Source organism: Electrophorus electricus, chromosome 24, assembly GCF_013358815.1.
Source record: "Electrophorus electricus isolate fEleEle1 chromosome 24, fEleEle1.pri, whole genome shotgun sequence".
Taxonomy (NCBI): Eukaryota; Metazoa; Chordata; class Actinopteri; order Gymnotiformes; family Gymnotidae; genus Electrophorus; species Electrophorus electricus.
Window position 1 is genome coordinate 1027501 of NC_049558.1, and position 26299 is coordinate 1053799.

Below are 26299 nucleotides of genomic sequence, written 5' to 3' on the forward strand. Positions count from 1 at the left end.
GAAAGAGAGATAAAGGGTGTGTGAGAGAAGAAGAACCAGCCTGTTATTGAGACAAAGAATGTGCATGATGTGTCTTGGCAAATTAAAAACACTCCCCTTATCATTGTCATGTGTGATAGAAAAATAGAGCGATAACACAGTCAAAACAAAACAAGAGTGGCTGAACCTGTACTGCCAGAAGATTGAGAGAAACCTGTTCTGATGTTTTTGGTTTCCACAGATACATTAAGTGTCACCATGAACTGGCATTGCTTCCTCAATGAAGCATGTTCGGACCTGTACGGGGACCGTCAGAATCGCATGCTCAACAACCTCACCTGGCCAGCTCTCAGCCAATTAGAATTATGCACAGCATACGTGGAAAGCTGTGCTTCCTTAGCCTTTGTTCGTGTGTGTGTGTGTGTGTGTGTGTGTGTGTGTGTGTGTGTGTGTGTGCGCGCGCGAGAGCCTTTTGTTTATTTTTACTGCTAATGATGAAAACGATGAACAGGATAATATCTCTCTCGAGATGTTCACTCCCCTTTAAAGGTTAAAGAATTACTCCCATTGGCGATTCGGGTCACCTAATCATTTTTAACATTTTAGAAAAAATGTGGCATAACAGAGTACTTAACTAAGTTGTAAACTGAATATATTTAAGATCATGTAGGTTTTGCCAAATATATTCACTAGGTTTTCGCTATTTTAGTCATTGCATAATCTGTTAGGCTGCATTTGTTTCACATTTCATGTTCTCAGCCCCGATAAACGCAGACGTTCTTATTCCACTTTGAGCAGCATGCACGCACTCAGCAAGCTAAAATAAACACTCCGCGTGGTCAGTTTGCACTCTAAAAATGGCTTTACCGTTTCTGCATTACGCGTGAGCTCAGTGGCGAGGTACCAAGCGCGCGAGGCACCGCGATACGAGCCCCGGTAACACCGGCATGAGTCGCGTTACCTTCGTAGAGTTTCTGCGTGCGCTCGGTCTGACATGTTCGCGTGTGCTTGTATTAATACCAAAACTAAACTGCATATGAATTACAAAGCACTAGTACGGGGCTAAAATAATAACCAAAGTGTTGCGACTTCAAATAAATCCTACTTTGCGTGGAACCATGTGTGGGCCTTTAAATGCTATAGCCGACAAAATTATTTCCGACTTAAAAATACAAAGGATGGTAGAATGCCGAGTTTTAAACTAATAGTTTAAAAAAAGTTTTTGGTTTTTTTTAATCTTTAAAAGAATGATTAGGGTTGGGTAGTCGGTCAAATGTTCTAGAAAATGTCCGCTATTTCCTTGATGTATTAGTGTCGCAGGTTACTACCGATTTTCACACGCGTCGTGACTAAACGCCCGTAATCTCCCGTCCTGGGGAAGCACCGAATCTACACGCAACCTGACCAACCGATCAGCACGCGCGACGTGACAGAACGAATGAATGAAAATTTAAATGAGCCACTCGTACGCGCGACCACCGCGCGGCCGCAGAGCGCGAGCCGCGAGCGCACACGCTGGACATCCACCTGTTCTTACAGCCTTAGTACACCGACACGAGCGAACACCAGACAACTCTAAATGAATGAAATTGCAACAAAAACGGGCGCATCTGCTGCAGAAATCTACTTTTCAGATGTGGGCCCATAGGAACAGACTCAGAAGTCTGCAAAAAAAAAAAAAAAAAAAAAGACATAAGCTCCGTAAGTTAATTAAACAGAGTACAGACTATCCAGCGCAACGCACAGACGTCGGGGTGTAACGTGCAGTGGAAAGCGACGCGGAAAGCTTCACCTGTGCCTCGGCCGCCTCGCCATCCCGTCGCTCCGTGCAAGGTGGAGGAGTTCCGTGCGCTGAGTGCGAATGTGTGCGGCGTGCGCGCTTCAGGGCTCCTAAGCTCCGCTTTGAGAAGGAAGTGGACTGGCATGAACCTCCGTGCCTTGCCGACTGTAAACACATCCATCAGACAAAGCTTGCTCAGGGACTGCCTCCACTCCCTCCCGCTAAATTTGGCGCCTCGGGTTGTGCGCAAGCGCGGCAGAGGCGACACGTCAAGTGCAATTCTGTATCTAAAGCGCCATTTGTACCTCTCATCGCGCTAAACTTTTCTTTCTTTTTTTATTGTAGCCACTGTTTCGGAATTCAGGTGTTGGGTTTTTCGAGGTGAAAGAAGAGCGAGATGTTTGTGAGAACAATGTGAGGCTGCGGAGAGTCTGGCATAGGGACCGCGCAGTTTACTGAAGTGCGCCTGTGGCACAGGTGCTCTGTTAGACATCCACATACAAGAATGCAATAGCTGAGCCAAAAGTAACGTGCACTTCGCGCTTCTGTTGATCTGTTTTTAGTGGCAACAAGCTCTAAGCATTTTTATCCATAGTCTAATAGACCACGTTAGCCAGACGGAGACAGCTCCAGTCCATTCTCACTTTCACTTTTATAGCAAGGAAGGTTTCAGTTAGCTGTTTGCTTTAGTTTCACTCTGGGTTAGCCTGTAACGCAGAGATGTTTGATAGACATAATATTCAAGTTTCATGTGTTTAAGTTTTGTTCTTGAAGTAATCTTCACCTACTTCCACCTCTCTCTCTCTCTCTCTCTCTCTCTCTCTCTCTCTCACACACACACACACACTTCGACACAAACAGGGACCAGTGTTTTGTTCTCTGTGCTTCTCTTTGCTCTTACTTATTGTCATATTTGAGCAGTCACTTAGAATGACATCGATCCATTGTCTCTGACCACTGATGCTCACGTGGAGTGTATAGTTCATGGAGCTCAACTGGTGAGCTATTGTGTCCCTGTATGGGCTCTGAACATGCTCGCCCATGCATCCTGACGAGACGCAGGGGATCTGAGGGCACTTCATTGCAAAGCATGTTAGTTTGTAGACATAGTGCACTTTGGAACTGCATTCAGTAGCAAGATACTCTATACATATTACAAAGGTCCAAATTAATGTGACAGAATTTCTAAGCCATTTGTACTACTCTGTTGGTGTTGGAGGAAGCATTAATGGGCTCCTTAATTAGGTTAATTAGTGCTATCACGGATTACTGTAGGCTACTACTAGCTACAACAGATGTAAAATACAAAAAGCACTACATATTTCTGAAGAAGCTCAGAAACATTGGGAATGTCTGTATCCCATTACTCAACCAAGCAATGGGCCATCTGTCTGATCACTCCAGAGCTTAATATAAAAAAATGTTCACAGGCCTGTATGCAAAAGAAGTAGGCAATACAGAAACACATCAACCTGCTTATTTCATAACAGAAATATTTTAAAAAGACATTATGTGTGCTCAATGTGTCAGTATGAATTTGTATTGCTCAGTTTGCCAGTATATATGTGTGAGCACTTGTGCTGCAGGTCTGTTTCGGTTAAGGATCTCTGTATCTCAAATGCTCCAGAGATGTCTAGATCTACAATTTTACCATGGTACTGACTTGAGTCTTATTGGCTTTGAAATAACATGTTGTCTTTCTCCAGTGTTTCTACATCACTGAAGTTTTAGATGTTCACCTCTAACACAGAGAAGGAGGACATTAGTAAAACAGGAGCCCAGAGCAGGATCATTAAGTCACTTTGGAGGAATATTATTTGCATTTTGGTGCACAGTGCAAATGACTGGACTTAATTCAGAACAAAGGGGAAGAGCAGATATCAGCTCAATGATGCCGTAGATCCTGGTGAAGCTTCTGCCTGGAGGCCAGGGCTGGTACGGCTCTATAGTGTGAATGGGAGTCATTTATAATGACATCATCTGGATGAAATGATGCGTTAGCATGTTTATTTTAACTGTGCCCTTGTGTGACACTTGATAGGTTTTTTATATCTGTTATAAGGATATCTGAGGGAAATCTTGTTTGAATGTATTGTTAGACTGTGTGAGACAGAGGTCATCAAAATGAAAGCTTTTCTGGGACAAAAGTCTGTCACCATGACAGGTGCTTTTATATTACATATGGGTCACCATGGAAACTACCACAAGAACAAACATATGCACATGGAAAGGTTAAGTTTGATGTTAATTTAAACTCTCTATCTGTTACTCTATCTCTCTCTTACTCCATCTCTCTTTCACAGTCTTTCTCTCTCGCTACAGAATAGTCTGTGGGTAACACTTTTTAGAGAAGTCAACAAAATGTCAGACTGATGTTGGCCTCTCAGTGGGAAGTTGTCCTTTCTGCCCATTTCCCATACAGAGTTTAGAGCAACAGGTGCTAGGGGTTTTTAAAGGTGTGAAAGCATTAGAGGATCATAACTGCAATCTTTAAAGTCACTATGCATAATATTATTTCAAAATCCACTTACCATTATAAATCTACTATTGCAACAGGATTTGATTTTGATTTTGATTTTACATGGCACTCTTCCATACCCCAACCCCTTCACACTTTTGCATTCATTTATAGGTCTTTACCTAACACGGTGGTATTTTTGTGGCCTGCAAACAAGTATATAAGTGTGGTCGGCCAGTATGGTGCAAAGACATTTTGAAACCAAACAAAAGATCGAGTGTATGCAGGTTGTAAGCAACAGATGAAGGCTATCTTCCCAAGAGAGGTTCTTTCACACTACATTCTTTTTCAATTTCCCTTTATTTTGATAACCCTTGCTTGAAAAGGGAAAAAATATCTTTAATTAGAGAAATGTTTGTTTTTAGATGGAGTTGTGGCTTACCAACCCCATACCTGCTTTCACCTTTATGTTTATTTAGGTCAGAGCAAGAAAACATCAGGATGCAGGGCTGAGAATGTGAGTAGAATACTGCAGGTGCCTGTTTTGTGCCGAGTTAAATTTAGATTTACACTCCATATGTCAAATGTCAGATATGAATGACACCTTATAGCACTGAAGGAAGATCAATGAAATCAATCCACCCCCACCCCCCCAACACACACACACACACACACACACACACACACACACACACACACACACACACACACACACACAATCTGATTAATTTGGCTAGTGTCTTTGCTTTGTTTTCTGTGTCCAGAAATCATGGACATTTTAGCTTGTGTTTTAAGTCAAGGGTTTGCACCAGATCACAGATCAGGTAGACCCACAGATTTATATATGGAGCTTTATATATTATGGGCATATAGTTACCAAGACTAAAAGATGAAACTCCACTAAGTAATCCCTTTGTTCCATATGTCCTCATGGAGACAGACAGAGAAAGTGAGAAGAGCAGGTGGGGGTCAGAGGGTTGGAAAAGGTAGTTTCCATGAGTAGGATTTCTGCAGCAGCTGTTGGACATCTTTTCCACTGTGGGAGAACTTTCACAAATGGGGATTTTTTCCCACCTGGTAATCTCGGTGTCGAGGCCAAGAGACACTGAGTATGTGCACGCAGAAATAATGTAATCAGTGTTAAAGCCGCCCGTGTTGCCTTATGGTCAGACACCACGGGTCTTTGAAACAGGTTAAAGCGTCAAACTGACTAGTTTTTTTTTATGATTATAAAATATGTTATGAATTTAGCCACGTACTATCTAAACGTAGGTCGCGCTGCTAACGTGACTTTTATTCCAAAGGCTTTTATTGTGCACGCGCCGTCCGGGGTAAACAGCGGTTGTGAAGTGAGACGCGTGCCACAACTTCACCCGAGTTAATTAAAAAAAAAAACCAAACCCCTCAGTGTAAGACAACCTAGAAACAAAAAAAATGTCTCGCCATAGGAATGTCCGAGGTTATAACTACGATGAAGGTAGATTTCGTGCACAGTACGTCTGATTGTCTTGGTGTAGATAAGTATTCGACTTCTTGACTAGCGGGGTGGTGCTAGCTAGCGAGCTTAGCTAGGCTAGTAAACAGGTAAACAGGCTCGCTAGCGGTTCATGTAATGAGGAGACGCGGATGTCCCACTTGTCTCTGTGGTAAAAACAAACACCGCACGCTGGTATCGTGAACACATTAATTAGCAGTACGTCTGCACTGACCCCGTTGCGAGCTAGCGTTAGCCCCCGCGGCCGGACGCCGGTCTGTTCCGCGGCGCTTTCGGCCTTAAACCAACACACGCAGATTATGGCAGAGCGCGTAGACTTCTGCATATTGTACCCGACACCGTTTGCTGTGAGACTATCTGACGAGGCAGAGGGGCCGCCGAGTCCCTGGTGACATTTCTGCTACATCACACAGTTGCCTGATTTGTCTATTTCATGTAGATTTTGAGGATGACGACATTTACGGACACTCGGTGGACGACGACTACTGCATCTCTCCCGCCACGGGTTGGTATCAAGGACTGTTCACGTGGGGATTATTACTGCCTCGTTTTACGTGCGACCAGACGCACTATAACCCAGCCAGTTAAATAGTAATCTCACTGCTCACTGTATTGTAGTATAAATACAGTTCCAGTTGTATTCTTGTTTGCAGTGGTTCGTGTTAAAAACATTTGTCAATAAACAAGTATTTTCGGCTAGACAAATATGTATGATGTAACATCAAACAGGGTTTAATGTTTGACACTGAAGATGTGATGTACTGTTATGTACTCAGTATAGGTGGAATGCATTGAACAGAAGTATGAGCAGTGATAGCTCTGTGGTTGACGGATCTGAATGAGAGCTTGGTAGATTCAGGGAGTGTGTTCAAGGTAGTTCATGACTTTAGATTTCAACGTTACTTTTTTAAATTTTCTAAATTGTTTTTTTGCCAAAGAAGCTGAAAAATCATTAACAGATTTTTTTTTTTCCATAAGTATGAGCAGAAGGCTGAGTGACAGTTTACTTAAAGATTCACTAGTAGCAATGCTTTTGTCTACAACTGTAACTTGTAAAGCCATTTCATTTGTTCTTGTTTTTTTAGCTGCTGTCATGGCATACAGATGCAAAGCTTGGTTAAAAATGTTACATTGTTGCCAGGTTTTGTTTGTTTGTACACCTATTCAGTTGCTGTATGTATATGTAGGCTTTTTATGATATTTATTTACTCTGAAGTTCACTGGCATGGTACCTTGTCTTCAGTCCATAACTGTGCCATCTTTCAATTCTCCTCTTTCATGACTAAAAAAGGCAAGTAATGTCTGGGTGTTTTGTGTATGTATAAATAATACTAATACTATAACACTTATCAGTATGTGGGCCTGACCACTGTACATATATGAGCTTGTTGGTTATCCTATTCCAAAAACAAGGGCTATAATAATATAGAGTTGTCCCCCACTTTGGTGCAACAACAGTCATCAAGTCGTGTCTTGTGCATGTGGGTACAGTCATGCTAAAACAGCATGGGTCAACCAAACTGCTGCCACTTAGATGGTTGCATATGATTGCTCTAAATGTGGCATTACTCTTCACTGCAACTAACTCATGAACCCTGATAATAAAAACAGCCCTATTGGTCATCCTCCACCAAGCTTTACTTTTGGCACTGTGCATTTTTGATAGTTAGCGTTCTACTGGCATCCACCAAACTGTCAAATAGTGTGATTCCTTGCTCCAGAGAACCCGAACCCTAACCCAGCCACTCCAGCTGATGCTTGGCATTTATTTTGCTTGCTGATCTTAGGCTTGTGAGCAGCTGCTCAGCTATGGAAAACCATTTCATGAAGGTCCTGATGCACAGTTCTTGTGCAGTTTGGAACTGTAGAGAACCATGTAGCGAGTGATGCAACACAGGATAGGACATGTGATGTACGCCTCAGCACTGTTTTGTTATGGCAGAGGTGACATTCAGAAACAGCTGAGCTGTTCTATCTCTTGGTGTACGTCCCCCTCAAATCAGTCCTTAAAAATTCTGCCTTTTATCTGGTGTTTACCCTGTGTAGCTTCTGGTGATTGCGCTTTTTCTTCATTCCCCAGCCGCCCAGTTTATCTACTCTCGTCAGGACTCGAGGCACACGCAACAAGTAGAGCCGCTGGAGGAGGAAGAACATGAGGAGGAGGAGGATGAGATGCCAGTCTCTCCCTCTGTTGCGCATATGCTTGACCCGCTGGAGCAAGGTACACCTTAGGGCGGCAAGATATAGATATAAGTATTGTATCGTGATTACACTAGGCCATACTGTGATTGAGATATGGCGTGCAGTATGTGAATGTTTTGTACACTGTTCAAAGCACATTTGGTGTTACGTTGTTAAAGGTTCGGCTAAATTATTTTGACCCCGTTCTTTGCATTTAGAGCATTCGAATGGTGCGACTCTTCAGCACACCCACAGAGCACTCTTCTGGAAAATCTGAGATGTCAGGATGCTTACAGCACACAATAAAATGTGAATTGTTGCAGGGTGTATTGGCTTGATGGCTTATTTTTAGGTGGAAGTGCATCAGTATCTGAGAGTAATTTGCAAATCAGTGTCTTTAAACAGACGTTGCAGATCTGAGTAAACGTGTTTTTTTTTGTGTGTGTGTGTGTGTGTGTGTGTGTGTAGGGCGCTTGTTCTCCTGTTTGGACCAGATGAGAGCCGTTCTGGGAGACTCTGTCCCTGACACCACGCTCACCCAGACTGCTCTGAAGTATGACTGTGATCCCCACCGAGCTCTTGACTCCATTTTGTCCGCTGAAAGTAGCAGCAGCACGCAGACGACCGCCCCCAAAACGCAGCCGCCGCTCCCCGCGGTGCCCCCGACGCACAAAGGTACGGGCACCCAGCGAACGTGCAGCGGAGCTGGGCTCACGTCTCTGTGGGCTAGGCCAAACTCCAGGGCTTTTCCAAAACATGACAGATCTCTGAGCATTTACCATCATATCAGTTTCAAGGGCTTACTACGTTTCAATCATAAGTAGTTCTTTTAATTTTGACATTTTCCTGTAATTCTGCTCTTTTTTTCTTAATTTTGGCATAAAGAAATTTGGAAATCATTTAGGCATTTTGGCATTAAGTGCAAATTTGAATAGGAATTATACATATATTCATGACTTTCTCCTTGCTTATTTTTAATCTTTGTAAGGTGATTGGTCTTGTGCTTGGACAGTTGCTATAAGACTTGATACTTTTAAACGTTAGGTTGATGCTGGTCTCAGTCAAGTTTGTAACGTGTTGCCTGTCTCTGTCTGTCTGGTTCTACATTCGTGCGGGCTTGGTGCGGTGTCTCGCCGCCCATCTTCCTTCACCAACACCGCCCTCCTGCTCCTGCTCCTCACTCTGCTTCTCTCTGCGTGCTGTTGGCCCTCGTAAGGTAAGGAGCCTCTCCTCCCTCTTCACCAAGCAGCACTGACACACTCACATGCATGTCCTCAGCACACAGGCCTCCAGCTTCTCAGTCCGCCGCCGCGCCGTCCTTCAGCCTCCGTGATCTCTTGGCCCAGACTGAGCCAGTGGGGGTCAGGGCGCATGAGCAGAGCTCTGACCCTGCTCTGCGTGGCTGGGTGAAGGGGTGGTCATCTCAGGCCTCTGGGGCCAGGGCGGGCCAGCAGGCAGCGACAGCACCCAGCACTCTGGCTCAGCTGATGGCGGAGCATGAGAAGAAGTGTACAGGCTCTCTCCACACGATGGGGGCAGCTCTAGGTCCACGTGTGCCTCTGCCCACCAATCTGAACTTTGCTTCCACAGTACCTCTGCCCTCTGGTCTTGGCCAAGCTCTCCCTGTTTCGACATGTCCCTCTCTGGGTGCTGGTGTGTCTCATTCTCCTGCTCTTCGTATGGCTCTTGGCTCTGTTCCCGGTCTAGGCAGCTTCTCCATGAGCCCTGCCTCCTCCCTCCTATCTTGCTCCCTGGGTAGCCTGTCTCTGCAGGACCCTAGGGTGGCTGCACCATCACCTGTCCCATTAGGGAGTCTAAGTGACATCTTGCAGGCCAATAAGGCAGTTGAAATGGGGCAGGCTAATAGAAGCTGTGGGGGTGGCGGTCCAGGGGGAAGTCCCTCATTGGCTGAGCTGATTCAGAAGCACGAGTGCGGCAGCCCTGGCCTTCTCAGCTCAGTGGCAGGATGGAGAGATTCAGGCATCGTGCCCATGGACAGAGCACCAGCCGGGAGTGATGCGAACAGAACTAAAATCCCTCCCAGCACGCGTGGATTTGCCAGTCGGGCCACCCAGTCACGCCCCCGACCTGCTGCTGCTCCTCCTGGCTTTCCTGCACTACCATCATTGTCAGACCTCTTGTCTCGACACCAAGCTGCAGAAGGACTACCACCCTCCACGTCTTCTAAGAGTAGAAATGCGGATCAAATCCCCAAATCTGTGCATGTTAAACCGTTACACCATCCGGTTCGCAAGATGTGCCCCATGAATCTCACACAAAACGTGGATTTCGGTGAACTCGTGTCTCAGACGTCACCTGATGTTTCTCTTTGTTGCCGCGACGGTTGCTCTCCGGCTTCGTCGAGCCCGAGCCGTTTCTTTGAGCGGAGCGCGTGCGGCGTTTTTGCTAGGCCATCCGTGTTTGCGCTGACGATGTGTGTCCGGATGAAGCGGGGGAGGGGACGGCGCAGCAGGGTGGGGCACCAACCTTTCCTATATAGCAGGCAGATTGCAGGAGTGAAGGAACAAGTGCAGCGTCCACCCCTCCATCACATCATGCCTTTTGCCTTTGACACACCGTCTCCAGATGACATTGTTAAAGCAAACCAGAAGAAGGCATTTACAAGGGAGTAAGGAAGCCTTTTAACTTCAGGATCAGTTTCTGTTCTTTGCTTAACACCTTTTGGATAGGTTGGATTTGGATTAGAAGTAGATTCAATTTTTTCACAGGGAACCCACTGAATTTCTTATGCAAACCAGTCTTCTGAAGTTTTTTCATCGTTTTAAACTCAGCTGATGTCCTTTCTTTATTGAGAGAAGAATTTTTCTTAATTTTGTATGATGATCAAATCAGCTGAACTTCAACAAGCTACCATATGCATAAATATGTAATATGATCTACTAATCGTGATAAACAAGTAGTACTTGTTTCTGAACATCTGGGGCCTTGGAAGTAGGCTGGTAGTGGTGTTTCTCACTGGGGTTTGAGTGAACCAGCTGACCCCAGACCTGCATTTGGCTCATCCAGACTGCTCCAGCATTCTCTGTGCAGCTTTCTTTTTAAACCAATATGGATGAACTTTTAAAATGTTTTTCTTGCTTTCGGTATGGTTGGCGTTAATATTTTGTTACTTTCTCATGAACGTAATTTTTTGTAATTATCAGACCGTGCATTTTATTGCATCTTGATTACTGTGTGATCATTGGTTCCTTACTTGGTAAAGGCAAGACAAAGAAAAGGGGCTGCTCACCTGCTGCTCTGCTGCAGTCTGATGTCAGGAACATTTCTGGGTTACCGCAGAGACAGAAAGAAAGAGAGGGAGAGAAGACAGAAAAAGAGGGAGAGAAGACATTTAGGTTTGGGGACACCTGGACTCCCCCTCCCCCTCATTTAGTGTGTAACGTTTGCATGTACATAAACCAGCACCCAAACTGAACAGAATTTATTGTGCAGCTATTTTTAGTTTAGGTTTTACTGAGATATCACTGATTTCTAATTAATTCATATTGAGGAAGATCTGTGATCATTTTAATTCATTTTTAAAGCACTGATGTACAGCCCAGAGTGGTTTTGCTTGATGTGGGCGTAGGCCTGAGGTTTGTGTATGTACCGAAATAAAGCTTTGCCTGTTTCATATGCTGAGATTCTTATGTGTGAATGCATGGGTGGGTCTTTGTGGGTGAAGGGGACACTTACTGTCTGTGTGTATCTGTGTGTGCACGTGCGTGTGATGTTATCCTTAATGGGTGTGTTCACTTGTGGTGTCTACCTCTTATTCTTGAGTGTGTTTGTGTATGAATGTGTTTATGCAAGTCGTATTCTGCTTCTGAAGGCCACATTGAGGTGTAAACACACCCAGGCTGTTCTGGATGATGCTACAGAGGCTGCTTTGCTTTCCTTTTTGTGGTATAGGACCACCACAGGTGTCCCTATCTTTCCCTTAAGCTTTAGTCCTCCTCCACATTGCCTGTGTGCTGCACCACACAGACACAACCTCAAGATGGGTTCCTTTGTTTTTCAGTGCTGGTAGGTCCAGTTCAGTTTGGTGGACATGATCGAGAAAGCCTGTACTTCTTGGGTTTGTGTGAGTGAAACCTTTTATCCTTTGCATGTTGGAAAGAGTGCATAAAAAAAGAATATGCCATGCTTGGGATGTGCTCCTTTGGTCAGGCTGTTGAGTGCAACTACAAAAATAAACAAACAAAGAACAAGTGGGTGATGGACATTGTGTGATTTATCAGATCTTGCAGTTGGGCTTAAACATTTTGCTTGACAACGTGTAGGTATTAGTAAGTGGATGGTCCAAGATAATGTAGAACACCTCAGGGTTTGAGTCAGACGTTTTTCTTCAGTAATGTATGGAGACTGTGTTGAGACCTTGCATCCAGTGTGGTGCTTGGAGCCTCACACACCAGACTAACACACTCCGAGACTTTGAAGCATTAACCTCAGTGAGGCAGATGGGGGTAAGCACCGGAGCCACAGAGCAGGTCACCCCATCAAGGTGGAGCACTGTCACTAAAACATTAGCAAAGCAGCACCTGCTGACTGATTGCACTGATGTGCAACTGAGCAAGGCACTAAAGCACACCCACGCTTCTTCTATTATTACTCTTTGTTCTAATTAAAACAGTGCCGCTTAAATGTAGGTTTTGCGATGTGTTTTACAGTCTTGTATTTTGTCTGCTGTATGTGAATGACGACCAGTTAACAAGCAGTGAATTCCTCTTCAGGTACAATAATGGTCTCCACCTCATCATCACATGCTCTTCGTATGGCCAGACAAAGCAAATAGATCCTAGTGTCTTTTCTTTGGAACCTGTGTCTTGCCTCACTACCTTTTAAGGGACAGTTTCCAACCCCCGACGTAAACCTAAGCTTAGACTAAAAAGAAATTTACTGGCAATGCAATTTAAAGAACAGGCTGAAACTGGCCTCAACTCTGTTTAACGTACTAAACTTTAATGAAGTGCTTTCTTATTACCTGCAAGGCATGGGGTACCTCAGGGCTAAGCTCTAAGCTCATTGTTGGCTCTTCGTCTGTGGGCATCTGGTTGCCTGTGCAGTATGCGAGTGTGAACAGCTATAAACGTTGGTGACCCGTTTCATTTTTCTCTTGTCACTTTTCTGCAAAGGGTCACATGACACACTTAACTCTCTGTGTGCTGAAACAAACGTGGGTGATAACAGGAAAGACTGCTGCTGAGCTCTGATTATGGCCCCTCTCTCGCTCTCTCTCTGGTGTCCCTTTCTCTATCTGACCAACTTTGTTTCTCCATCCCACTTTTTTCTCTCGCTGTTTTTTTTTCTTCTTGCCACCTACATAGGAAAAAGTGACTGTCTTACAGCTGGCCCTCTGCTGCCGTTTTCTCTGGTTTTTGTGCTTTGTGGCTTTTGTGAAAACGTTGATATGTCGTTCTCGAAACGCTGCAAAGCTCTATAGATTGGTCATAGAGAGGCTGCTGGAGAACCAGTGAGAGGTTCTGTCCTGTTCTTCAGACCACAGTCGGTCATGCTTCCATTTATCTGCACTCATTAACCACTTTGCTTCTGTTTTTATTGCTTTTGCACACGAACATGCTTCTGCATTCCTGCAGGCATGTCAAAGTTCTTGTCTTGGTCATAAAACCAGCACAGTGGATCATGGAACTCGCGTAGGACACTGTTAGACTGTGAGCAGACCCTCGAGGAAGCTGTTAAATTTAGTGAAAGAAAAATTACAATCACATCAGACTCTGTGTAGAAGTGTCTGTGTTGTAATTTATGTGTATGTATGAGTGAAACGTGTGTGTATGTGCGCCTGATGGAGCATGGTCCTACTGACACTGAGGTCATGGGTTTGATTTCTCAAGGAGCACACAAACCATGTCTGTTGTGTAGCAACGGTCATGAAAACTGAACTGACATGGAAAATGAGGATGTACCTGTGTGTGACAGATGGAGAGAAGATATGTGTTGTTTTTGTTTAAAAGATCGATGTATTTTTCCTCTTTTTAGAACCGCACTCTTCCTGTGAGACTTGTGCTGCAACAGCGCCCCCTCTTGGGCCATGCACCCGTCTAATTTCACTTTCACATTTCCATCTGTTTCAGAGAGAGGCAGAGAATGATGTTTAAAAAATGATATCTCAGAATGACAGAATAGTTTGCTCCTGTACATCGTACTGGTGTTATACATTTTATTTATTGAATAAAATGAACTGAATTCCTCCCCGTCTTTCACTGAAACACTGAGCATCTGACCCATAAAACAGTAGTTGTTGGTATTGCTTTTGGCCAGCCCTCAGTAGTGTTTGTCTTCTCTTGGATCCGTTTTCCTGGGAAGAGCTCATTTACATATCCTGCTAGGTGTGGATCAATGCGCACACGCCCAAAGGAGAGAGTGGAGCTCTTTCTTTTGTTACCATAGCTTATGGGCTGGTTGTTTGAAAATGATTGATTAAAAAAAAAAGAATAAAAAGTTTATCTCGGTTGACACTAAGACTGAAACTGAAAGTTTCAGTTTTTGTCTCGTGTGTAAAATCACTTCTAATAATTTTTATTGCCCAGCATTTTAGCCAAAAACAAAAACAAAAACCAAACTAGTAAAATGCCCGAACATTGATTTTGTAGCAACTCAAAGGTTCATTAAAGTTCTGCTGTAGCCAGGTTTTGGGCTCAAGTGCAGGATGTTGTCTTGAAAATTATATTTTCAGTTATATACAATATCTCTATAAAATGGTGTTCTCTCATTTAATTTGTGCCCTTTTATGTAAAATTGACATCCATCTTCTGTAGTGGAAAAGTGTCATTTGCCATGTACTCCACAATGTGATAATACATGGTAACCGATTTGTCCCTACTGTGTGTTAAATGTGTGCATGCATTTTTTTTTTTTTTTTTTTTTGTGTAGGTGTGGCTGTGTGTGTGCGTGTGTGCAGGTGAAGTATTTACAACCCCCCCCCCCCCCCACTTCCTGGCCCTGACTATGCCTGCAGTGTCAGGTGTTTTGAGTGTCTGTGTATATGAGATAAAGTTTGGTTTGGCTGGGGTGGGGGGTATGGGTGGATATCACTAGGGTGTGGCTAGTAGGAATCCCTTTCACCAGGGGCTTTTAGTTATTCTGCTCACATTAACAGCTTTATTGATCATTCTGTACCCAAAGTAGCACCGCTTAGGTTTTCTGTCTTTTTAATGCATAGCCTTTTTTTTCTGAGACTGACAGCCTATGACGCTGTGCTGGGATTCAGTACTGAGACAGATCAGACAGTTTTGTTGTCCATAAGTGAATTAGTGCAGATATCCACAAGAGGGAAGGCTGATGGGGCCACAAGAAGCAAACAGTGTTGGGTTGCCTGTTGTCGGAGGCCTAAGTTCAAGTGATTTTGAAATTATTCAAACATTTAAGGTTTTATTTTTTATTTTTTTTGTCTTACGGTTTCTCAGAGTTCACAAGTGTCACAAAAGAGGTTTTTGAAATAAGCAGTCATCTTTCTGTGTGTGGGGGGGGGTTTGAGTGTGTGCGTGTGTGCACACAAGTTTGCTGTGTGTTAGCGTTGTGCTAGTTGATCCTGATGAGGTGTGTTTCTCACTGGAATCTTCATGCACATACCAGTGTACCGTGCATTAGTGCACACTCAGTGCAAAACTGTTGCGGGCACAGTTAACTCTTTCCTGGCCAGCACACTGTTTGCTCAGAAAGAGATGACTGGCTGTGTCTCTGACAACTGACTCTGCACTACTGGTATGACGAGACGAGCTGAAAGCCCAGTTATTAGAGGGAAACGCTCACCAACACTCTCACCAACTCACTCTCTCTCTCTCTCTCTCTCTCTCTCTCCATCCAACCTTTTCTCTCTTTCCTTCCTTCTTTCCTTCCTTTCTTCCCCTCATCTCTCTCTCTCTCTTGTCTGATATCCTGATTTTGCTCGTCACCTTTGTCTAGGCAGAATGAGAGGTCACTCAAGTATTTCAGTAAGTGAACAACCCTAAATCAGTACATCAAACAGAAACGTTCAGAGCTGGCCACGAGGTGCGATGGCCTACTAAACGTTTTAAAGATTCAGTTTCAAGAGTGCTTTAGCAAGCGCATCATGTTCAAAAACGCAAAGATGAGAGAGGAAACCTGCAACCTTCCTGACACACACAAACACTTCAGTATGTGAACTTCATCCAGGCCGCTTTCTTAAAACTACAACAGGTACACTCTTATACAGGTGCATTCTTCTCTCCTTTCCTGTACGCGTCCTGATTCCAAGAACCAATCACCAGCTGGAACTCATTTGACCATCTTTATTGAAGTTGTTATTGAGATTACTCTGACCCACACGAGTGTGCCTGTGTGTTCCGGTGTGCCTTGGGCGGCGTGGTCAGATGAGAAAAGAACCATGGCAGGTTGATGTCTGCACCAAAGCAACCTCACAACAAAGTCGCATCCCTTTTAGGTGCAGCTGAGTGTTTTGTGTTTTATTGTACTTCAGGGTTGTTTGTTAGTGTACTGCGCATTGTGTAGCTCATTCGTCACTACCGAGAAGTTGCAAGGAACAAATGAGTCAAAGAGTGGAAATCTTGCCAGGTCACTGCGTATGTTGCTGTGAACTCTGGGAAAACTCCACAGAATCTTACGGACTTTCCATCGGTTTTCACCCATTACCTACGTTTCCTCTGCTACTTTAATGCAGTTTTTCTAAGATCATTTAATACAATGTCTAGTTGACTACTGATGTAGACTATGGATCAGAATTTCTTTAATAAGGGGCGTATTCATGAAGACGTCACTGTCGTCCTTGTAATGATGCTCTTTAATTTCCAGCTTTTGTTGGCGTTCTTTTAACATGACTTTTTGTGTTTGTGCAATCTAGCTAAAGCCCGCGAGGGTCCCGAGACTCGTCTGGACCCTGAGGTGGTTCCGAAGGTGGCCCGGATGACGGTCTCTGGGAAAAAGCAGACCACGGGCTTTGATGTTCCCAGGTAAGGACGCCAGAGCAGGGCTCCAGATCTGAAGCGGTCTCTTGCCATGTTCATTTTTAAAAATTAATATTTAAATGTTTTAATTACCTAAAAATATTTCAATTGGTTTTTATTTTTATTCATGCCTGTCAGTGCCACAGTGCATGGTCACCATAATGACGGTACTTCATTTCCAGTGCTGTAACTGGTTTTTCATCCTCAAATTTGCATGCTACTTATGAGAAATGCCCTATGTTCTAGCAAATGCTGTCAGATTCGCTCAGCAGTAGCTCAGCAATTAGCTGCTCTGGTGCTGTGATAGGAGGGTAATATGCTAGTGTGTTTGCTTGCCTGCAATGCATTCTGGGACAGGATTAAAACCACAGGAGTGGCTGCTGCCTATAGATTATTCAGATGAAAACACACTTGCCTGTACGCTCACAAACAGACACGCACGCACGCACACAAAGCCACAGACTATCACCTCCACACCTTAAACCACAGACCACACCCGAAGGGAGAGCAGATGGGTCTCTGCAGCTGGAGTTAAGACTTCATCTTACAAAAACTTGAAACCATAAAACCCTAATATCAGTCTGGAATTTACATTTTTCACCATCCCTGGTTTTAGCAGTTGGATAAAATAGCAGTACCCTAATAAACTCCTAAATAAGTTTCATATCATGCATGTACACATGCACAATGCACACAGCTTGTTTATTTATAGACAGTAGCTTTAGTTGGAGACTAGTTTTATACAACAAAATATGAAATGTGAATGTTGGTATTATATAATATCAAAAATTCAGCTTCATTTTATCAGCATTTTACAATGGCAAGTGAAACTTTTCAGTTGCCATAAATCTTTGCACACGATTAGCACACAGTTATATTTATCACTGTATTACAATGTGTTACTTACAGACCATCAATACCAAGTTCATGGCAAACAGAAACCGTATGGTTACCGGCGCTGTTTATATACTCTTGCATTTTTGGTGAAAGCAGATCTGAAGCTGACAGTGAGGCTTCAGTAGAAGGATCCAGCTCCAGGGGCGCTGGGTTGTGTTCATGTCCCAGTGAAGGTTCATAGAGAAGCTCCTATTACGCCCAGCCAAAGCAGGCATGTTTAGAACACGCGCACACCTTTAGTGACAACAATCGTCCCTTGGTAACGTTTACGCTGTGGTTTAATCTCCATTTTAAGTGCGAAGCGTTATGCAAAGCTAAAAATATTTTTCCTATCAACAACTTAAACAGTAAGAGCTTTTCCTGGTATGTGCTAATCTATGGTGAGCTAGCCCTAACCAAGCCCTCATGTTAGTCAAGACAACAGAAGCAGCTACATAGACCTCAGATAACTGCAAGGGGAGGACGTCTATGAGACACTATAGTGGCAAGTTATTGCTTGTTGCTTGAGGAGGTTTGAACTCTTATTTGACCCCTAGCTACACCTGCCTGAGCTCCAAAACCTGCCTTCAGGGCATCTTACCGTATGCCTTTAAGGACCTGCAGCACTTTAAGCACTTATGTCGTAGCGCGTTGTGAAATCTTTAAATGTTCATCTCAAATCCTCTTGAAAGAGGATCACATTTACATAAAACCTTTAGAAATGGGTTAGGACCCTTATTTTCAGTTAGCTGCTTAACTGATTTAACATCTCAAACACATTCTACGTGTGACTCCTTCTCTGCGTGACTCTATGGCACTTGTTCTCAGAGCAGTTCAGGAGATGCGCTACACGCCTAAGGACAAAAAGAGCTGGCATCCTATTGGATACAAAAATGTCTCTGGCTTTGCTGTCTGTGTGCACAGCTCGGAGGAGGACAGCGTGAGCACGGCGGTCCGTAGAGGCCCGAGCCCGGAGGCCAGGCCCCCAGCACTGGAGATGCCCCCCAAATCGGCGGGCCTGGTGGAGGACCCTGCCGCCCCGACACCCCCACGCTCCACCAGCAAGAGCAAACAGCAGCTCAACATCCGCGCCGAGCTGGAACAACGGCAGGGTGGCAAGCCACTTCTCAACCTGGTCGTCATAGGTGTGTGTGGCGCTGCCGCTTGACGCCGCCCCCCCCCCCCCCCCCCCCCCCCACACACACACACACACCTTGCCCCGCCCCACCTCTGTGCTCACAGCCACACACATCCATCTGTAGACTCATGTGGTGGTTATTTGGGCGACCATAGGGTGATGCGTTCACCTCTTTGTTATTGTTTGAATGGAAGCATTGGACCACAAAAATATAGTTTGGAATATCTTTTATTCAGAGTGTTATTCTGGTTTCTCCTAATGTCTATTCTTTGTGTCTGTCTGTGTGGGTGTGTGTATTTTTATTTTGTGCGTGTGCGTGCGTGCGTGTGTGTGCACAGGTCATGTGGATGCTGGTAAAAGCACTCTGATGGGGCATCTCCTGTATTTGTTGGGCCATGTAAACAAGCGCACCATGCACAAGTACGAGCAGGAGGCCAAAAAAGCAGGCAAGGCATCTTTCGCCTACGCCTGGGTGCTGGATGAGACCGGCGAGGAGCGGGACAGGTGCATGGATGTTCTCCATAAACACTCGTCCTCTTTTGGTCATGTTATACATTCATGTTAAATTCATATTCATGTGTGCTATAGCCCAAATGATTGTGTGTCTGTCTCTGGTGCAGAGGGGTGACCATGGACGTAGGGATGACCAAGTTTGAGACAGATTCCAAAGTTGTCACTCTGATGGACGCTCCAGGACACAAAGACTTTATTCCCAATATGATCACTGGGGCGGCACAGGTACATGACCCTCACCCCCACCCTGGCTCAGGCTGGACGTGTCTGAGTCACGGTGTCCTTGTTCAAAACATGTAAGTGAGCGCATGTGTGAGAAGGTATAATGGTTGTGTGCGTGTGGAGAGCAGCCGCTTAGAGAGTCTGAATGAACACGCCTCAGCAGGGCTGCCACCAAACCCCAGAACTCTCCGTATGACTGAGTTCCTTCTGTTTAGGTTTAAATTCTGCTGTTGAAGTGAATGAAATTACTCATACGCTACCGGCAGGATTTACTCATTTCCTTGTGTGTGAGTGCTGACTAAGGTGTGTGTAGAGTGAAAGTGGCTTTGATGGGTGGGTGTGACTGCTGCATGGTGGGAGAACACGGAGGGTGGCCTGTAGCACTAGGGTTAGCAGGGAGGCTCCTTCAGACTGTCTGATCTATTTCTGCTGAATGACTAAGCAATATGCAGAGGCTATAAAGAGAGAGACTGCCGTTAATACAAATATTGGCGGCATTTAAAAAAAAAAGAAAGTTTTTTACGAATGAAAGGTTTTGTAGTCTGACAAAGGTAAATTAGTTTTTATTGGGTCATAAAAACTATTTTAGCCACAAATTCTACTGTTAATTAATTAATCCTTTTCGAACCTCAGACAAGAATGAATTATTTAATGAATTAATTAATTAATGAGTTAATTGAACATGTTATGTAATTAATTAGCATTTTAAGATAATTGAGAAGTCGAAATAGCATATTATCTTAGTACTTCAGATTTATTCTGAATGCAAAGGTGTGTGTGTGTGTGTGTGTGTGTGTGTGAGAGATGGTGCTATGCTTGTTGGAGGACTTCCAGGCTTGTTTTGTGACGGAGATTGTGTAGACTGATGTGGCTAAGCTGATGAGGTGTGTGTCAGTGTGCTGGTGCTATGGTGAATTCCAGCCAGAGGGAATAATGTGTGTGGGTGTGTGGGGTTGGCGGCAGGCGGATGTCGCTGTGCTGGTGGTGGATGCCAGCCGGGGTGAGTTCGAGGCTGGCTTCGAGGCAGGCGGGCAGACGAGAGAGCATGCCCTGCTGGTCCGATCTCTCGGTGTCACTCAACTCGCTGTTGCTGTCAACAAGATGGACCAGGTGGGTAACCATGGTGACCACAACAACGTACAGTTACCACGGCAGTGTCAATCATATTTCATTATGCCTCTGAGAACCCAACGTCTGCCTGTCTCCCACCGTTTATACACATTTTCGTGTGTGTGTTTGCTGAACTCAGGTGAACTGGCAGCAGGAGAGGTTCCAGGAAATCACCTCCAAACTTGGTCACTTTCTAAAGCAAGCTGGGTTCAAGGTAGCACACGACAGCTGTACTTCATGGACACTCGCAGTGGTGGTGCCTGAATGTGTGTGTCTCCTGCCAGTCTTATCAGCTTTCCACACTCATCATCATGGATGCTAGCTTGTGAGCATGGACCTCACCAAGAGGCTAAATGCTGATTTTATCTCCTCTGTGACTCATTTTATACAACTGGTTTTCACAGAAGCTCATGTTGTAAAATGAGTGGAGCTTCAGAATACCAGGAAACTGCTGAAGACCTAAACTTTGTCTTGCAGCTTGTAGATTATCATCTGCTGAGTTGTCCTCCATCATAAAAAAACAAGAAATGCTTTGGAAAAGTCTAACTTGCGTGCACTCAACATGGCCTAGAGCTGTTGGGAGATGTGACCACTGCCTCTCTTCTGTGTGGAGGGTTTGGGTTTGATTCTCTTGCATGTTACCTGCTTGTATTTTGTGTCTAGGCTGAATGAGGCTTGTATATCTTGTGTGTAATCATGAAAAAGACTTATTAAAGCTGGCTGTAGGTTCCGAAGGTTTGACCCGTATTGCTGGGTGGATAAAAAAAAAACTTCTCGTCAAGATATACCTTCATTGAGCATTTCTCTTAAATTAACAGGTGTGTGTGTGTGTGTGTGTGTGTGTGTGTGTTTATAAATGATGGGTAGATGTGTTTTTGAAGTGTTAGTGTGGTTATGTGTCATTGCAGGAGACTGATGTGTATTACGTCCCCACCAGTGGACTTTCAGGAAAGAACCTCACCAGCAAGAGCAAAGATGCAGAGCTCACAGCCTGGTATAAAGGACCATGCCTGCTGGAGCAGATAGGTGTGTGTGGGGGTGGGTGTGGGTGCGTGTGTGCTCAAGTGCCTGTGAGTCCTTGTATTCAGGTGTCTTGCTGGATGATTCTCTCCTGATTCTCTATACCCACAAATGTCAGAGCAGTAATGTAACTGTTTGTCCAGAGAAAAAACCTCAGCAGCAAAAACATAGAACTCCTCCAAAATCGGTTCTGTCCTGACGATGTTTCATCCCTCAAGCTTGATATTTTGCAATATTTTACAGCCTTTGCATGTGTAAGCCAAGTGTAAATCCGTAAAGGAACACAATGCTCTTAAAATGCTGTTAGACTGCGGGTTAACACAAGGCACAGTACAGATCAGGAAACGTACTTGTGGAATTCAGTTATGGTTTTTTCGTGTTAATGTACAGCCGTAAGTGTAAAGGAAACATATGTGTACATATATGTACATCTTTTATAGTCACGTGCATTCTATGAACTAACATCTTCCAGTGCACATCTGCAGAAGCAAATAAATGAGTGTATTAAGGTTGCTGCCCTTCGTGCCTTATTCAGTGGCAAGAAAAAGTGAACCCTTTGGAATAAGCAAGATATGAACTGTGGAACTATTTTGTGGGAAGGGGTTGACTCAGTGAAAGGACTGAAGGCCTTATGAAGTCATTACCTGACCCAGTAAATCATAGTCTCTCTTACTCATTCTCTCTCTCTCTGCAGATGCGTTCAAAGCTCCTCAGAGGTCTGTGGAGAAGCCCTTCAGACTGTGCGTCTCGGACGTCTTTAAAGGTTAGGCAGCCTGTGAACAGGCTTTCAGTCTTAACTAAAATGAAAACCTAACACAATTTTTGCTTCTTAGCCTTGGTAGCAGTGACCTGGTAAATCCCGAAGTTAACTGCACCGTCTCCTACGATAACGCCCCTCTCCTACCCTGTTGTTCTTAAGTGTTTGTGATCCATGCCACATGCCCTATTCCCACCTCTCTTAATCTTTTCTTCTGTTTGAATTGTTCTGCTTCATGTTCAAAATTGTTCGGCACAAAGGGGTTTTGGGCTGCATTTGATGCTAACTGAACGTAAGCTATTGGTGAACTCAGTTAAGACTGTTGAACACAGTGTCCTGCACACAGACATGATGTGGACTCACAATGTGGATAATGGGAGCGCTCTGTTCATTATACCAGAACCAGACTTGACATGCATTTTGAGTTCTCTGGTCTCTGTGAGTGTGCTAGCATGTGTAAAAGTGTAGCTGCTCTTAGATCAGGGCTCAGGATTCTGTGTGACGGGGAAGATTGAAGCTGGGTTCATTCAGACAGGAGACCGAGTGTTGGCCATGCCTCCCAATGAGACCTGCACCGTGAAAGGTAACACACGTGCGCTCTCACACACGCAGACACACACACACACACACACGCCTGCGCTCGCGCCCAGTTGCACTGTGACCGTAGCACTGACACTCCACCCTGTCTGGAGCAGAGGTGTCAGACTCCAGTCATGTGGGATCAGCACTCAGTCTTTTCCCACACCCAGTTTTGCTCTTGAGCTAAGTACCAAGCCCTTAATGAACAGAAATCACTAAAGTGCTTTCACTCGGTGACTAGAGTTTCACAGCCCTGGTCTAGTACGGGAGCAAATTAGGTCAAATAGCAAGTAATGGGGGCTTTATGGAATGTAAAAGCCCTCTGCTGGTAGTTTATGGAAACGACGGGGAAGATGGGAAGTTTCTCAGTTCTTTGTTTCTCTGTGCAGGTATCACTCTTCATGATGAGGTGTTAGACTGGGCAGCTGCAGGTGACCACGTTAGTCTGACCGTCACAGGGATGGACATCATAAAGATTAAGTGAGTGTACTGTGGCCCCCCCGAGCGTGTGTTCTCAGTAGTGCCGGAGGAGCTGGAGCGTCAGATCCACGGCTGTGGCCATCTCTCCCCCTTCTCTCAACTGCTCATGTACTACATTCTCACATTCAATTTCTTGTTCTGTAATTCATTCATTCTCTTATTTGTTTCTCTCTCTTTCTCTTCCCAGTGTTGGTTGTGTGTTCTGTGACCCCAAGGAGCCAATAAGAGCATGTTCTCGTTTTCGGGCCAGAATCCTGCTGTTTAATATAGAAGTCCCAATAACACAAGGCTTCCCTGTGAGTTCACACAGCCATACTGCAACTGGTTAACAAGTATTTTCTTTAAACATATGTTTGTTTTCAGTTTGTTCTCACTTGTACAAGCTGTACAGTGTTTCCACACGTTGAGAATTTGCAAGTGGTGGGGGGGGGGATGCAGAGAGTGTAACCCAGGTTATTTTCTGTAGCTACAACTCGGATGTAGAGAAGTGAGCTCTTCACGTTTTGCCTGACACATCTCACACACACCACACACAGCTGCCACTGATCTTTAACCTGTGTGTGAAAACATGAAAGTTCATGTGTGCCATGTGTTTGTGGATGTTCTGGTGGAGCTCTTCTGGCTTAGTTTAGACACCAATTAAAATGTGTGTTTCTTTTATCCCCAGGTATTGTTACACTACCAGACAGTAAGTGAGCCTGCTACCATCCGGAAACTCATCAGTGTATTGCACAAAAGTAGTGGAGAGGTTCTGAAAAAGAAACCAAAGTAAGTGTATGTGTGTGTATGTGTGTGTATGTGTGTATTCCTAAATTGTAGTGACGTAACCAGGACATTTCAGACAGAGGTCCTTCATTAGCTGTGCAAGCAAAGTGCTTCTGAACTAGTAGGAGGAGGAGCCAATTTATATAAACTGTTTGTAAAGGACGTCTGTCTGAAAGTATATGGTCTATAGTACACTACAGTTACTCATCTGCAATCATTTTTTATATATATATATATATATATATATATATATATATATATATATATATATATATATAATGCATATGGTGTTAGTGTTAATGCATATGGTGTTAGTGTATTTAGGGGGACATTCGTGATAATGTGACCTTATGTAGCTGTTTTCTTGTGTGTGTAGATGTCTGAGTAAAGGACAGAATGCTGTGGTTGAGATTCAGACCCAGCGGCCTGTAGCCCTGGAGCTCTATAAAGACTATAAAGAACTGGGGCGCTTCATGCTTCGGTATGTCGGCTCTACCATCGCCGCTGGAGTAGTCACAGAGGTACACACAATAAGAGCACATTAACTTACCAACACATTAATATAAATTGCACAGACACACAAATATATTGAATTACTGGCACTAGTATATACGTACATAAACAGGCACACACACATCCCTAAAATATGCAGTATGTACTGTAGTTAAAGCTGATGTAAACGGTATATTTAAAGAAGACTTTGGCTGATCTGTCTTAACACTGCAATATTATTTACTCTGAGAGGAGATAAAGCTCAGTGGCTGATCTGGGCTCTGTAGTCAGAAACAAAACGTTTGAACATAACCAACCAGAAAATGTCACATACAAGTAGGCGGTCTTCCCTGCCTGTCAATCATTTGGCTGCTTTAATGAATGTGTAGCCAGACTGTTGTGGGCGGTGGTAGAGATTATTGGAGCACTGCTGACATGGTTGAGTATATGTAACTGTATACACAGGTGTGTGAGGAGTCCACACACACATCCAGATAGTTATGAAATGATTTCTGTTTCTTACAGATCAAAGAGTAAACAGCAACTGTCCCATGATCCTTCTGAGCAAGCTGCCTAGAGAAAGGAGCCACTGAACAGAAGCGCAGATCCATCCATACCTGGATACCTCTCTCTCTGTCCCTCACTCACACTTCTCTCCCTCTCCTCCATTTCCTTCTTCAGCCTTCTCTCTACATCCAGAGGGGTTTGGGCAGGTGTGGGTGTCTGTGTTTTAACCTAAGACTCCTCTCATCATCTCTTTAGGAATAATTAACACCACACACAGACATAGAAACACACACTCACACCACCTGTATTCTCTTTGTTCCATTCATCTATTACGTCCCTAATGAACAAACTGAGGAGGGGTGTATCAGTTGTTTTATTGTTTTAGTTTTCTTTATTTTTATTAAATTGAATGTAATTCTTCATTTGCATATGTGGGCGATGTTTAAAAAAAAAAAGAAGAAGAAGAAAAGAGCATGGTGTCATGTCTTTAGGGTGTAAGGACATTCATGATTTATTAATGAAGGGCTTTGTTTGTATTTCCTGTTACCCCCAGTAGCATTCATTAATATAACCTGCAGCTTAGCGTCACGTATCTTGTGCGGCTGACCCACCTGTATCTTCGATACAAACTGACTGATTAGGACCCGTCACATCCTTTACGCGATCTGCGCTTGTTGATGATGCCGCTGCTCTCACCTCCAGACCTGAAATAGCGCTAAAGAGGGTCGGGGTGAAAGGTGAGACCCCCAACAGCACAGACGAGCTGAGCAGTGTACGCATGCCCATGGCTGCCGTGTAGAAGGCAGAGCAGGAGTTCTTTCAGGACCGTTCGTTGTCCCGCCAAAAATATATATAGTTTAGATTTATTGAAACAACATATTGAACCAACTTTAAAAAGCTCCTTCAACAAGAAAATAAAGTGATGGAAATGACTGCAACAGTCCTGTTGTCTACTTCTATCAGTGGTCTGTTTCAAGAGCTTTGGCGGTGTTTGAATGAAATGTT

General features: G+C 44.2%; 2 protein-coding genes across 12 annotated transcripts in view; one reads left to right on the plus strand and one right to left on the minus strand.

Moving 5' to 3' along the window:
* The window catches only part of myb (v-myb avian myeloblastosis viral oncogene homolog), a 10535-nt gene extending 8606 nt beyond the window's left edge, over positions 1-1929 (minus strand). For all 5 annotated transcript variants that reach the window (XM_027032044.2, XM_027032041.2, XM_027032043.2 and 2 more), the window contains exon 1: positions 1772-1929. In XM_027032044.2, the coding sequence (XP_026887845.2) occupies positions 1772-1794 (23 nt within the window). In that variant the 5' untranslated portion in view covers positions 1795-1929. The remainder of the gene's footprint in view (positions 1-1771) is intronic.
* Positions 1930-5543: 3614 nt separating this feature from the next.
* On the plus strand, positions 5544-26232 carry hbs1l (HBS1-like translational GTPase). 7 transcript variants are annotated; one of them, XM_035522332.1, is made up of 19 exons: positions 5544-5710; positions 6152-6217; positions 7793-7933; positions 8362-8568; positions 11915-11977; positions 16733-16841; positions 18636-18856; positions 19188-19353; positions 19470-19587; positions 20548-20694; positions 20834-20908; positions 21603-21720; positions 22409-22477; positions 22950-23054; positions 23440-23530; positions 23718-23826; positions 24198-24298; positions 24672-24816; positions 25313-26232. In XM_035522332.1, exons 1-19 carry the CDS (start codon positions 5668-5670, stop codon positions 25322-25324), a joined length of 2106 nt encoding a protein of 701 aa, XP_035378225.1. In that variant the 5' UTR covers positions 5544-5667; the 3' UTR covers positions 25325-26232. The 7 variants fall into 7 exon arrangements, with proteins under 7 accessions (XP_035378225.1, XP_035378224.1, XP_035378226.1 ...); XM_035522331.1 differs by having other exon boundaries at positions 5544-5694; XM_035522333.1 differs by having other exon boundaries at positions 5544-5694; positions 24672-24776.
* Positions 26233-26299: the final 67 nt, after the last annotated feature.

Bases quoted from the DNA above. Each gene is read 5' to 3' on its own strand.
- hbs1l (XM_035522332.1), top strand. From the start codon at position 5,668: ATGTCCGAGGTTATAACTACGATGAAGGTAGATTTCGTGCACA. The intron at 11,978-16,732 runs GTGAGTGAAACC...TGTGCAATCTAG, and splicing joins CCTGTACTTCTTGGGTTTGT to CTAAAGCCCGCGAGGGTCCC. The intron at 20,695-20,833 runs GTGGGTAACCAT...TGCTGAACTCAG, and splicing joins CTGTCAACAAGATGGACCAG to GTGAACTGGCAGCAGGAGAG.